Raw genomic sequence first — 15,558 nt, 5'->3', positions numbered from 1 at the left:
CCCGCTTCCACTAGGTGGCGTCGGTGAGTGCCCACTAATTAATATGTCACAATGCTCTATGTAATGCCTGCAGCCATCAATGAAACTGTAATGACCATAGGATGATGAGTATCAGTGTCCTACTGATTTCCTGTTGCCACTAGGTGGCGTTATGAGTGTGAAACAAAGCTGATAGAGGGGTGTGTCCAGTCTCCCTTACCCTCCCATTAAGCCTGTGAAGTTTGAGGCAGATCGGACAATGTATGTCAGAGATGTAACAATTTGGTGCACTGTGGTATATGAGTAAAATCCCACATTCAGAGGGTTGCTACGGCAACACCGTTCAATATTCTACAAAACCATGAATATCTTTTGATGGGCTACTTGTGTAGATGATCTGGAGCCATTTTGGTGTGACTGGATGAAAAGCTGTAGTAGAAGATGATTCAAATAGCAGGCCTGAAAAATGTGAAAAATGCTGCAAAAATGACACCTTAATTAGAACATGTCAGGCTTCCTGTTGGATTTCGGCTATCGGTCCAAGAGACTTTTTTGTACGTCTTAGGATGTTACTTCAGCATGCACGATTTCAGGTACACAGACCAAGCACTGCCCTGGGGCTGATGTTTAGAACCTATCTGGGCCTGAAATGGAAAAAAAGTCCAAATTCAGAGGGTTGCTACGGCAACACCGTTCAATATTCTACAAAACCATGAATATCTTTTGATGGGCTACTTGTGTGGATGATCTGGAGCCATTTTGGTCTCACTGGGTCAAATGCCCTAGGAGGAGTTGAGGCAAAAAGGCCTGAAAAAGGCGAAAAATGCTGCAAAAATGACACTTTAAAGTGAACGTGGCTGACTTCCTGTTGGGTTTCGGCTATCGGTCCAAGAGAGTTTTTTGTAGATGTTAGCATCTTACATCAGCAGGCACATTTTCAGGTACATAGAGAAAGCACAGCCCAGGGGCTGATGTTTAGAATCTCTGTGAATTTGAAATTGAAAAAAGTCCAAATTCAGAGGGTTGCCATGGCAACACCGTTCAATATTCTACAAAACCCTGAATAACTTTTGATGGGCTACTTGTGTAGATGATCTGGAGCCAATTTGGTGTCACTGGGTGAAATGCCCTAGGACAAGTTCGTTCAAATAGCAGGCGTGGAAATCGCAAAAATTGACACCTTCAATTGAAGATGGCCGACTTCCTGTAGGGTTTAGGGTATGGGTCCAAGAGACTTTTTTGTACGTCTTAGTATGTTACATGAGCATGTACATTTTCATACATGTAGATAAAACGTAGCTCCGGGGCTACTCAAAAAACTTGCTATTTTAAGATATTCCGAGCTGCCACTAGGCGGCGCTCTAACGTTTATGGACTTTATGCATATGAGTGTGTTCAGGGCAGCATGCTTATCACACCACTGAAGTTTGAGCCAGATTGGGCAAGTTGGCTTTGAGTTACAGCCATTTTTGTGTTCATGGCGAATCATCGAACTTTGCCGTCCCATAAGGGTCACGCCCTTTTGCCAAAAACTCACAGTTTTGAAAACACAGTAAGTCCAACTTCTTAAGGCTTTCCAGGTGAAATTTGAGATGGTTCTGCTAAACCACCTTGGAGCTGGACCTCCAAGTGTAAAATATGACATTTCCTGTTCCCACTAGGTGGCGCTGCGACTGATATTAAATATTGTCATATGTATGTGTTCAGGGGGGCACCCTCATCCTACTGGAGAAGTTTGATGCACATTGGATCATGTAGGTATGAATGAGAGGCAATCAAAATTTCATGGCGAATGATCAAAGTTCAAAGGGGCATAAGGACCCCTCCCCCTTGGCAAAAACTCACCATTTTCGAGATTTAGATTCCCCTGGGGGTGTAGGTTAGACAAACCAAATATGAAGATGATAACGTCTAAAACCTCTGAGTTATTAGAAAAAGTGTGAGGGCTGCAAATCGCCAAATTTGCATAATTAATTCAAAATGGCGGACTTCCTGTTGGGTTTAGGGCATGGCTCCAAGAGGATTTTTTGTGCGCGTGGACATGATATACATGTGTATGAAGTTTCATTCATGTACGTGAAACACAGCGGTGGGGCTCCAGTTTAGGGGGCGCTAGCGAGCCATTTGGGCGCGCCCTTGCCCGAGCCCATTAAAATACTTAAATTTTCACCAGGTGTGATGCATGTGCAAAGTTTCATGAGTTTTTGAATATGATAAAGCCCCCAAAAAGCCAATTCATTTGCCTGAATAATAATAAAAATAATTAAAGCCGCAAGCGGCGATGAGCGGGCCCTCGCACCCGGCGCGCGTCGACCCCTGGCGCGCTCCAGCCAAGCCGCGCGTCGACCCGTGGCACGCTCCAGCCGAACCGCGCTCGGAGGTTCTCGCAGACGAGAGAGTAGCTGGCTCACCCGGCTGCTGACGGCTCAGCAGGCTAGCCGTACTTCGCGTCGATCGTCTCCCGCTTCCACTAGGTGGCGTCGGTGAGTGCCCACTAATTAATATGTCACAATGCTCTATGTAATGCCTGCAGCCATCAATGAAACTGTAATGACCATAGGATGATGAGTATCAGTGTCCTACTGATTTGCTGTTGCCACTAGGTGGCGTTATGAGTGTGAAACAAAGCTGATAGAGGGGTGTGTCCGGTCTCCCTTACCCTCCCATTAAGCCTGTGAAGTTTGAGGCAGATCGGACAATGTATGTCAGAGATGTAACAATTTGGTGCACTGTGGTATATGAGTAAAATCCCACATTTAGAGGGTTGCTACGGCAACACCGTTCAATATTCTACAAAACCATGAATATCTTTTGATGGGCTACTTGTGTAGATGATCTGGAGCCATTTTGGTGTGACTGGATGAAAAGCTGTAGTAGAAGATGATTCAAATAGCAGGCCTGAAAAATGTGAAAAATGCTGCAAAAATGACACCTTAATTAGAACATGTCAGGCTTCCTGTTGGATTTCGGCTATCGGTCCAAGAGACTTTTTTGTACGTGTTAGGATGTTACTTCAGCATGCACGATTTCAGGTACACAGACCAAGCACTGCCCTGGGGCTGATGTTTAGAACCTATCTGGGCCTGAAATGGAAAAAAAGTCCAAATTCAGAGGGTTGCTACGGCAACACCGTTCAATATTCTACAAAACCATGAATATCTTTTGATGGGCTACTTGTGTGGATGATCTGGAGGCATTTTGGTGTCACTGGGTCAAATGCCCTAGGAGGAGTTGAGGCAAAAAGGCCTGAAAAAGGCGAAAAATGCTGCAAAAATGACACTTTAAAGTAAACGTGGCTGACTTCCTGTTGGGTTTGGGCTATCGGTCCAAGAGAGTTTTTTGTAGATGTTAGCATCTTACATCAGCAGGCACATTTTCAGGTACATAGAGAAAGCACAGCCCAGGGGCTGATGTTTAGAATCTCTGTGAATTTGAAATTGAAAAAAGTCCAAATTCAGAGGGTTGCCATGGCAACACCGTTCAATATTCTACAAAACCCTGAATAACTTTTGATGGGCTACTTGTGTAGATGATCTGGAGCCAATTTGGTGTCACTGGGTGAAATGCCCTAGGACAAGTTCGTTCAAATAGCAGGCGTGGAAATCGCAAAAATTGACACCTTCAATTGAAGATGGCCGACTTCCTGTAGGGTTTAGGGTATGGGTCCAAGAGACTTTTTTGTACGTCTTAGGATGTTACATGAGCATGTACATTTTCATACATGTAGATAAAACGTAGCTCCGGGGCTACTCAAAAAACTTGCTATTTTAAGATATTCCGAGCTGCCACTAGGCGGCGCTCTAACGTTTATGGACTTTATGCATATGAGTGTGTTCAGGGCAGCATGCTTATCACACCACTGAAGTTTGAGCCAGATTGGGCAAGTTGGCTTTGAGTTACAGCCATTTTTGTGTTCATGGCGAATCATCGAACTTTGCCGTCCCATAAGGGTCACGCCCTTTTGTCAAAAACTCACAGTTTTGAAAACACAGTAAGTCCAACTTCTTAAGGCTTTCCAGGTGAAATTTGAGATGGTTCTGCTAAACCACCTTGGAGCTGGACCTCCAAGTGTAAAATATGACATTTCCTGTTCCCACTAGGTGGCGCTGCGACTGATATTAAATATTGTCATATGTATGTGTTCAGGGGGGCACCCTCATCCTACTGGAGAAGTTTGATGCACATTGGATCATGTAGGTATGAATGAGAGGCAATCAAATTTTCATGGCGAATGATCAAAGGTCAAAGGGGCATAAGGACCCCTCCCCCTTGGCAAAAACTCACCATTTTCGAGATTTAGATTCCCCTGGGGGTGTAGGTTAGACAAACCAAATATGAAGATGATAACGTCTAAAACCTCTGAGTTATTAGAGAAAGTGTGAGGGCAGCAAATCGCCAAATTTGCATAATTAATTCAAAATGGCGGACTTCCTGTTGGGTTTAGGGCATGGCTCCAAGAGGATTTTTTGTGCGCGTGGACATGATATACATGTGTATGAAGTTTCATTCATGTACGTGAAACACAGCGGTGGGGCTCCAGTTTAGGGGGCGCTAGCGAGCCATTTGGGCGCGCCCTTGCCCGAGCCCATTAAAATACTTAAATTTTCACCAGGTGTGATGCATGTGCAAAGTTTCATGAGTTTTTGAATATGATAAAGCCCCCAAAAAGCCAATTCATTTGCCTGAATAATAATAAAAATAATAAAAATAAAAATAAAAATAATAAACGAAGCAATTACAATAGGGCCTTCGCACAGTTCGTGCTCGGGCCCTAATTAAAGCCGCAAGCGGCGATGAGCGGGCCCTCGCACCCGGCGCGCGTCGACCCCTGGCGCGCTCCAGCCAAGCCGCGCGTCGACCCGTGGCACGCTCCAGCCGAACCGCGCTCGGAGGTTCTCGCAGACGAGAGAGTAGCTGGCTCACCCGGCTGCTGACAGCTCAGCAGGCTAGCCGTACTTCGCGTCGATCGTCTCCCGCTTCCACTAGGTGGCGTCGGTGAGTGCCCACTAATTAATATGTCACAATGCTCTATGTAATGCCTGCAGCCATCAATGAAACTGTAATGACCATAGGATGATGAGTATCAGTGTCCTACTGATTTCCTGTTGCCACTAGGTGGCGTTATGAGTGTGAAACAAAGCTGATAGAGGGGTGTGTCCAGTCTCCCTTACCCTCCCATTAAGCCTGTGAAGTTTGAGGCAGATCGGACAATGTATGTCAGAGATGTAACAATTTGGTGCACTGTGGTATATGAGTAAAATCCCGCATTTAGAGGGTTGCTACGGCAACACCGTTCAATATTCTGCAAAACCATGAATATCTTTTGATGGGCTACTTGTGTAGATGATCTGGAGCCATTTTGGTGTGACTGGATGAAAAGCTGTAGTAGAAGATGATTCAAATAGCAGGCCTGAAAAATGTGAAAAATGCTGCAAAAATGACACCTTAATTAGAACATGTCAGGCATCCTGTTGGATTTCGGCTATCGGTCCAAGAGACTTTTTTGTACGTCTTAGGATGTTACTTCAGCATGCACGATTTCAGGTACACAGACCAAGCACTGCCCTGGGGCTGATGTTTAGAACCTATGTGGGCCTGAAATGGAAAAAAAGTCCAAATTCAGAGGGTTGCTACGGCAACACCGTTCAATATTCTACAAAACCATGAATATCTGTTGATGGGCTACTTGTGTGGATGATCTGGAGCCATTTTGGTCTCACTGGGTCAAATGCCCTAGGAGGAGTTGAGGCAAAAAGGCCTGAAAAAGGCGAAAAATGCTGCAAAAATGACACTTTAAAGTGAACGTGGCTGACTTCCTGTTGGGTTTCGGCTATCGGTCCAAGAGACTTTTTTGTAGATCTTAGCATTTTACATCAGCAGGCACATTTTCAGGTACATAGAGAAAGCACAGCCCAGGGGCTGATGTGTAGAATCTCTGTGAATTTGAAATTGAAAAAAGTCCAAATTCAGAGGGTTGCCATGGCAACACCGTTCAATATTCTACAAAACCATGAATAACTTTTGATGGGCTACTTGTGTAGATGATTTGGAGCCAATTTGGTGTCAGTGGGTGAAATGCCCTAGGACAAGTTCGTTCAAATAGCAGGCGTGGAAATCGCAAAAATTGACACCTTCAATTGAAGATGGCCGACTTCCTGTAGGGTTTGGGGTATGGGTCCAAGAGACTTTTTTGTACGTCTTAGTATGCTACACGAGCCTGTACATTTTCATACATGTAGATAAAACGTAGCTCCGGGGCTACTCAAAAAACTTGCTATTTTAAGATATTCCGAGCTGCCACTAGGCGGCGCTCTAACGTTTATGGACTTTATGCATATGAGTGTGTTCAGGGCAGCATGCTTATCACACCACTGAAGTTTGAGCGAGATTGGGCAAGTTGGCTTTGAGTTACAGCCATTTTTGTGTTCATGGCGAATCATCGAACTTTGCCGTCCCACAAGGGTCACGCCCTTTTGTCAAAAAGTCACAGTTTTGAAAACACAGTAAGTCCAACTTCTTAAGGCTTTCCAGGTGAAATTTGAGATGGTTCTGCTAAACCACCTTGGAGCTGGACCTCCAAGTGTAAAATATGACATTTCCTGTTCCCACTAGGTGGCGCTGCGACTGATATTAAATATTGTCATATGTATGTGTTCAGGGGGGCACCCTCATCCTACTGGAGAAGTTTGATGCACATTGGATCATGTAGGTATGAATGAGAGGCAATCAAAATTTCATGGCGAATGATCAAAGTTCAAAGGGGCATAAGGACCCCTCCCCCTTGGCAAAAACTCACCATTTTCGAGATTTAGATTCCCCTGGGGGTGTAGGTTAGACAAACCAAATATGAAGATGAGAACGTCTAAAACCTCTGAGTTATTACAAAAAGTGTGAGGGCTGCAAATCGCCAAATTTGCATAATTAATTCAAAATGGCGGACTTCCTGTTGGGTTTAGGGCATGGCTCCAAGAGGATTTTTTGTGCGCCTGGACATGATATACATGTGTATGAAGTTTCATTCATGTACGTGAAACACAGCGGTGGGGCTCCAGTTTAGGGGGCGCTAGTGAGCCATTTGGGCGCGCCCTTGCCCGAGCCCATTAAAATACTTAAATTTTCACCAGGTGTGACGCATGTGCAAAGTTTCATGAGTTTTTGAATATGATAAAGCCCCCAAAAAGCCAATTCATTTGCCTGAATAATAATAAAAATAATAATAATTAAAGCCGCAAGCGGCGATGAGCGGGCCCTCGCACCCGGCGCGCGTCGACCCCTGGCGCGCTCCAGCCAAGCCGCGCGTCGACCCGTGGCACGCTCCAGCCGAACCGCGCTCGGAGGTTCTCGCAGACGAGAGAGTAGCTGGCTCACCCGGCTGTTGACAGCTCAGCAGGCTAGCCGTACTTCGCGTCGATCGTCTCCCGCTTCCACTAGGTGGCGTCGGTGAGTGCCCACTAATTAATATGTCACAATGCTCTATGTAATGCCTGCAGCCATCAATGAAACTGTAATGACCATAGGATGATGAGTATCAGTGTCCTACTGATTTCCTGTTGCCACTAGGTGGCGTTATGAGTGTGAAACAAAGCTGATAGAGGGGTGTGTCCAGTCTCCCTTACCCTCCCATTAAGCCTGTGAAGTTTGAGGCAGATTGGACAATGTATGTCAGAGATGTAACAATTTGGTGCACTGTGGTATATGAGTAAAATCCCACATGTAGAGGGTTGCTACGGCAACACCGTGCAGTATTCTACAAAACCATGAATATCTTTTGATGGGCTACTTGTGTAGATGATCTGGAGCCATTTTGGTGTGACTGGATGAAAAGCTGTAGTAGAAGATGATTCAAATAGCAGGCCTGAAAAATGTGAAAAATGCTGCAAAAATGACACCTTAATTAGAACATGTCAGGCTTCCTGTTGGATTTCGGCTATCGGTCCAAGAGACTTTTTTGTACGTCTTAGGATGTTACTTCAGCATGCACGATTTCAGGTACACAGACCAAGCACTGGCCTGGGGCTGATGTTTAGAACCTATCTGGGCCTGAAATGGAAAAAAAGTCCAAATTCAGAGGGTTGCTACGGCAACACCGTTCAATATTCTACAAAACCATGAATATCTTTTGATGGGCTACTTGTGTGGATGATCTGGAGCCATTTTGGTCTCACTGGGTCAAATGCCGTAGGAGGAGTTGAGGCAAAAAGGCCTGAAAAAGGCGAAAAATGCTGCAAAAATGACACTTTAAAGTAAACGTGGCTGACTTCCTGTTGGGTTTGGGCTATCGGTCCAAGAGAGTTTTTTGTAGATGTTAGCATCTTACATCAGCAGGCACATTTTCAGGTACATAGAGAAAGCACAGCCCAGGGGCTGATGTTTAGAATCTCTGTGAATTTGAAATTGAAAAAAGTCCAAATTCAGAGGGTTGCCATGGCAACACCGTTCAATATTCTACAAAACCCTGAATAACTTTTGATGGGCTACTTGTGTAGATGATCTGGAGCCAATTTGGTGTCACTGGGTGAAATGCCCTAGGACAAGTTCGTTCAAATAGCAGGCGTGGAAATCGCAAAAATTGACACCTTCAATTGAAGATGGCCGACTTCCTGTAGGGTTTAGGGTATGGGTCTAAGAGACTTTTTTGTACGTCTTAGTATGTTACATGAGCATGTACATTTTCATACATGTAGATAAAACGTAGCTCCGGGGCTACTCAAAAAACTTGCTATTTTAAGATATTCCGAGCTGCCACTAGGCGGCGCTCTAACGTTTATGGACTTTATGCATATGAGTGTGTTCAGGGCAGCATGCTTATCACACCACTGAAGTTTGAGCCAGATTGGGCAAGTTGGCTTTGAGTTACAGCCATTTTTGTGTTCATGGCGAATCATCGAACTTTGCCGTCCCATAAGGGTCACGCCCTTTTGTCAAAAACTCACAGTTTTGAAAACAGAGTAAGTCCAAGTTCTTAAGGCTTTCCAGGTGAAATTTGAGATGGTTCTGCTAAACCACCTTGGAGCTGGACCTCCAAGTGTAAAATATGACATTTCCTGTTCCCACTAGGTGGCGCTGCGACTGATATTAAATATTGTCATATGTATGTGTTCAGGGGGGCACCCTCATCCTACTGGAGAAGTTTGATGCACATTGGATCATGTAGGTATGAATGAGAGGCAATCAAAATTTCATGGCGAATGATCAAAGTTCAAAGGGGCATAAGGACCCCTCCCCCTTGGCAAAAACTCACCATTTTCGAGATTTAGATTCCCCTGGGGGTGTAGGTTAGACAAACCAAATATGAAGATGATAACGTCTAAAACCTCTGAGTTATTAGAAAAAGTGTGAGGGCTGCAAATCGCCAAATTTGCATAATTAATTCAAAATGGCGGACTTCCTGTTGGGTTTAGGGCATGGCTCCAAGAGGATTTTTTGTGCGCCTGGACATGATATACATGTGTATGAAGTTTCATTCATGTACGTGAAACACAGCGGTGGGGCTCCAGTTTAGGGGGCGCTAGCGAGCCATTTGGGCGCGCCCTTGCCCGAGCCCATTAAAATACTTAAATTTTCACCAGGTGTGACGCATGTGCAAAGTTTGATGAGTTTTTGAATATGATAAAGCCCCCAAAAAGCCAATTCATTTGCCTGAATAATAATAAAAAAAATAATAATAATAATAATAAACGAAGCAATTACAATAGGGCCTTCGCACAGTTCGTGCTCGGGCCCTAATAAACGAAGCAATTACAATAGGGCCTTCGCACAGTTCGTGCTCGGGCCCTAATAATTATTATTTTTGTTATTAGTAGTAGTAGCTGTAGCAGTATTCATTTTAAAGATGTGTGTTAAAATTTCCAACCAGGCCTTCATTTGTTCCTACGTGAGGGTTTACCAAATTTGTTTGTAAAGTGCTAACAAATTCTAGTATAAAAATGTGGATAACTGATTTGTGTGTGAAATTTGTACGCACAATCTGTGCACAGACTTATGCATACACAGTTAGTAAATGAGGGCCAATGAACTCAAAAAGAAAAGAATCAGAGTGTCAAAGTCCCGACCTCAACCTGATTGAAATGTTGTGGAGGGACCTTAAGAGAACTTTACATCTGCAAACCTCAGTGAACTGAAGCATCATTGCACAGACTTGGTGGTGCAGCATTGTAGCTTTTTGAAAGGATAGTTTTGGTAAATAAGTTGAGGTTATTTGTTTAGGTTTGTAGTAATTGCATCTTGGAATAAGTTAAAATCTCTAAATCATTAACCATATCATTGCTTTTGATTGGAGCTAAGTTAAAGCTAATCCTAAAATATAGTTCATTTTTTAATAATAATGCTGAAAGTGGATTCGCAGTGACCTCCTAGATTGTTCTATTTTGCATTGGGCTAAAGTGGTTGTTCTTGAAGATCTTCTGAACTAATGAGTTTGTGTTCTCTCTTACAGTTTTTCTCAGAAATACCCACCAGTGAAATTCCTGTCAGAAAAGGATCGAAAGAGAATTTTGGTATGTGACACATCTGAGTTCAGATCACATTTTCAGTAACTATAACAAAGGAACCTTGAGGTATCATACACAAACTGCAACAGAAGCTCTTATTGTTCCTCTAATCCCAACTTATCTCCATGTTAAAGTAAACTGAAGAATTTCATAAGTAGAACAGGCAGAAGTTGTGTGTATCTTAAGATGCTGTCTGAGAGGGCAGACCTGGAACAAAGGCCATCAATGCTCCCTATAAAACACCTGTTTATAGCTGTTTTATAGCAGCTATCGCCCACTTTAATTCTCCAAGTGGTGCTCACTGTGGGGCGGGGCCAGATGGGTGGAGCCACACTTAGTGCTGAATTTGTGAAATTCAGTAGGGTTGTCTGACATGGTTTTTAACTTATTTAGAACTAAACAATATCTAACAGAAAACCACAAATACAGAGACACCACACTAGCAAATAAAAAATTTAAGTTAATGTAAAGTGTTCATTTTTATGTTATGTTTGCTTTTATATTCTGTGATGATGATGTGAGGAAAAAGAATAAGTTCCAGTATTAATGTTGGCAGTCTACCATGTAAACTTCCCTAAATGTTACCAAATCTGAACGTAATCATCCAGCTCTCTGAACAGTAATGTAGTGACCAAGGAAGTGCTTCTGAATTACTCACCATGCTGCGGCATGCCCGTCACGTAGGGACATTACACAAAAACCATTCAGTGGATTTGACAGAATTGGGGATCAGAGAGTGAAGGTAAAAATAGTGAATTTTTCTAAGTTCGCATGATTATTGGTAATAATAATACCTTGAATATAAATGTTGCTTGATTTGGCTTGAATCACTCTGAGGGTTTCCTGATAGTAATTGTTTATCAACCCTTAGAGAAATGTTTGTCACCATTGATACATTTTCTGCACCCCTAATGCCCCCCCCCCCAAAAAAAACCAAACAAACAAACAAAAAAAACCAAAACAAATACGTTTATTACTTGACCTTGTATGAATTTTCTCATGAGATAAAATAGATTCTGTAAAAATCGATTCACTGAGTTTGATTCTCTATAGGAACCCCATGACCCCCAAAATGGGGATTAAATCGCTGATTCTAATAGATTTTTCTCAGTTGCTGAACAAAATCAGGGATCTTTTTGTGTCCTGGTGATTATTGCTAATAATAATAACAATACCTCTGATATTTTAAAAAAGTTCTCTTTACTATGACCATAACAACAGTGCTGCTTGCTGTTCCCGTCATGCTCCAGGGTTTTCTATCATTTTACTGGAAGTATGAATGTCCACAGGACTTCAGGGTCTCCATGACCCTATTTTTTAAGTGAGCTTTTTTTTTTCTTCTTTTCATTAACCTTACAATAGATGACAATAGTTTAGAAGCCATGGTAACTGTACAACTGTACAAGACATGGATAGCTGTAGCTTCAAAATACTTAGAGGACATAAAAATTAAAAATAAATGACTGAATAACTAAAATATCACTGGTGAAACGTAAACCTATCCACTGACAAAAATCAAATGAATTCAGTTGGACTATATGTGTTCATTCTGTGGCAACATAAACTGAATCCATGTCAGTCATATGCACTACTTCACTTTAATAAACCTTTCACCTCTTTGCTCCTCTCCAAACACCAGTGATGCACATTTCATGCTTTGTGCATGGCAGTAAACAGGTTGATGATGTTGGCTGCTGTAAAAGCAGCAGCCCGTCATGTAGTTTTCAGCCATTATTACGATTTGAAACAAAAACATTGTTAATTGCTGAGATTGGGAGTGTAGTGGCATTGAGAAGTAGTACTCAGATACATTTTAGCCAAATGTGTCCCTTCCTTAATTTCTAATTTGAGTTAAAATATTTCCATTTTTAGACCATTTTCTTTTGCCTGTTCACTGATGACGTGTCCCTAGAGTCATTGCAGAAGAATTGATCTTTGGTGCATGCCACCAAGGATCAGTGCAGTTTTAGAGATGAATGAATCAATCAAAATTTCCATTTGACAGGCAGGAGAAGAACCACTCCAGAAATACCCACCCATTCCTTCAGTCTATTTCCGTTAATTAACTCTAGGTGATTGATGGTGTCCAGAGCTGCACTGAGGTCAAGCAGTAGAGAGAAGTGTCTGAAGTCTGAAGCCATCAATAAGCCATTCATAACCTTTAGAAGAGCAGTTTTTTGTATGGTGTAGCTTGCTGTTGTCACTCAGCATTGGTAGAAGTTGTTCTAAAACCAGTTTCTCAAAATTCATGGCAAATTTGAGATTGGTTTAATTTTAACAATTTCTTTTATGAATATTTAAGTAAAGCATGCACATTTTACAAAATGCAACCAAAGTCCACTTTTGAAACATTGCCTGCTGTCGTGGCTACATGGCATAATACGTCAAAATTAAAGATGTGGATATTAATGCAATTTTGTACAAGGGCAAACAAAAATGGTTGCTGGGATTTGAGTGGAATATGTGAGCCTGCTGTTAATGAGCAAATAAAGCAAACACAGGTCTTAAGATGCCAGAAGGGAATAATTCCAATCAAGCACATGGTACACCTGGTGAGAATATCCCTGTGCAATCTGACAAAAATGTAAAATAAATAAAAACAATATAGTTATAATTGTAAATGAATGACCAGCTCTGAATACTGAAAACTCTGAGCTCACTTATCTTGAGATGGAAACTTTTGAATGTTTGTGCCGAATGGAGACATAAAGCCATCATTGATGAAGCTGGGACCTCCCATTCTAATCCACTCCTAAGTAAAAACAATGTTAAATTAATTTTTGTATGAAATAATGTACTTTTTGTCTTTAAGAACAAGTCAGCAGCAGTAAATGGCTGTACTTGGAGTAGAGAAAAGAGTCAATGGGTTAACACTATGGCATCTTTTCCAGTGTAGTAGAATCATTAATCATTTAGCAGATAAAGTGTTGGAAAGGTTAGAAAGACACCATGAGCATAACAAACAGAAAGTAAGCTTTCATAAAGATTGGTGAGGTCATGAGAGTGTAAGTTGTACAACTGAACATGAGCTGAAACACAACTGCTGCAGTGATTAAGAGGCATAGGAAGAGCCGTACTGCTGAAAAATGGATGGGTGTGCGTCTGACTTGGCCCGAGGATTAACTGTTGAGCGCCTACTTTAGTGACTGCATACACGGTTTGAAACACATCGCATGAGGTCAGCCTCTATGGATTATGTGTAAGAAGAAAGCCATTGCTAGAAAAAGTGAAAAAAGATTAAACAGCTCAGTGACAACATTAACTGCACAGTGTTGACCGTGAAACATGGAGGTGGGTGAGTGGGTGACATTTATGGATGGCAAATTTGCATACACAAGTATTGATTTATTGCACAGGAGAACTACATGGCTAAAATGCATGCAAAAGAAGTTTGTTTAGCATGTGTCTAAAATACAACCTAGTCCTTACCCCTAAGTTGTTTGCCAGTGACAGGGTGGACGTTAAGAGGTTAAAGTGGAAGGTAAAGTGACAAAATGTTAGCCAAAGAATGAATGGCAGGGCAGTACCGCTCCACAGATTTCTGTAAGACTGGTAATATTCATTTTGTAGGGAAAATAAATTAGATACTGGCTTACATAGCATATTTAATTATATCTGTAAATCAACAGACCACCTGCATTTAGAATAATACACCTTTAATATGTAAAATTTTGTTAAAACTGATCTGAAACTGCATTTGCATGCATGCTATGTTTGGAGTACAGTTTGCTCAAAGGCTATTTCATTGCTTTGTAAGGTAATATACACTTAAGAAGACTCAACATACCCTGACCCTGCAAAAACACTGTATCTCTCACTGCTATAATCATACCTGTGTGTTCTTCACTAGATAACTGGAGGAGCTGGTTTTGTGGGTTCCCATCTGACTGACAAATTAATGATGGATGGCCATGAGGTGACTGTGGTGGACAACTTCTTCACAGGAAGAAAGAGGAATGTGGAGCACTGGATTGGACATGAAAACTTTGAACTCATCAATCACGATGTAGTGGAGCCTCTCTATATTGAAGGTGAGTGAAAAAGTGAATGTGGTAAGTAATGACCTTTCCTAGTTATTGTTACCTACTACCTGTGGGTAGCAGTAAGGAATGTTATCCATATCCATCTTAAATTACTTTCCATTGATTCAAGAGACTTTATTTGCCATTGTACTTGCATGCAAGGTTTGGGCATATAGGAATTCTTGTGAGGAGCTCTCAAGTAACAGTACAATATATATATATATATATATATATTAGGGGTTGGACTTTAGCGCGTTAATTTCAATTAATTAATTACGGGGAAAATAGCGAATTAAAAATTTTACCGCTTTTTAATCGCACTTTGCACCGTTGAACGTTTCTCAGTACACGAGTTCCAGGCATACAGATTATATCGACGCACAATGTCAAAAATTCAGGGGCCGCATCGTTCGAAGGACCCGGCCCACGTAGACCGGGTCCTTTGCAGCCCACGAAGACTGCAAAGGCCGGAAGTGAGCGGCTGTGAAATTGGACGGTCTAGCCTTCATATCAGCGTCACCTGCCCTCACCTCTGCGTAGCTCATGTCGCCTAGCAACAGTGAGTGCGAAGCACAGCTGTGTAAAAGCAGCTGTTTAAACGGAGAACGAACTTTTGCTCCTTTTTGTGGTTTAATTTTAAGTCTTTAATTCAAAATAAGCTGTTAAAACAAGCATAACACATTTCAACATCAAGGAATACAGCTGAGCGAATGATTCATTTCCAACTATATTAAGTGAGACATTAATGTTGAATAAAACTATCCAGTTATGATGCTTAACTTTAATTTCAGGAGTTTGCTTATCAAAGGAGCACTTCCGCCGTTTGTTGGTTTGTGTAGTAGACTGGTGGGAACAACAAAAAACTAAATTTTGAAGTTTAAGCTTATGTATATTGATTCATTTATCAACCAAACTTAAATTAATATCTCTCATGTTAAATATTGAAATGCGATTAATTTCAATTAATTAATTACAAAGCTTCTAATTAATTCAATTAATTTTTTAATTGAGTCCCACCCCTAATATATATATATATATATATATATATATATATATATATATATATA

General features: G+C 41.7%; 1 protein-coding gene across 2 annotated transcripts in view; it reads left to right on the top strand.

The window, feature by feature from the left end:
• The window catches only part of uxs1 (UDP-glucuronate decarboxylase 1), a 48,085-nt gene that overhangs the window by 13,025 nt on the left and 19,502 nt on the right, over positions 1–15,558 (top strand). For both annotated transcript variants that reach the window (XM_030758506.1, XM_030758505.1), the window contains exons 5-6: positions 10,415–10,475; positions 14,320–14,500. In XM_030758506.1, coding sequence (XP_030614366.1) covers positions 10,415–10,475; positions 14,320–14,500 — 242 coding nt within the window. The remainder of the gene's footprint in view (positions 1–10,414; positions 10,476–14,319; positions 14,501–15,558) is intronic.

Source organism: Archocentrus centrarchus, chromosome 21 (genome assembly GCF_007364275.1).
Source record: "Archocentrus centrarchus isolate MPI-CPG fArcCen1 chromosome 21, fArcCen1, whole genome shotgun sequence".
Lineage (NCBI taxonomy): Eukaryota > Metazoa > Chordata > Actinopteri > Cichliformes > Cichlidae > Archocentrus > Archocentrus centrarchus.
Note: the sequence above shows the minus strand (reverse complement) of the source record. Positions and strands in the feature narration are given on the sequence as shown.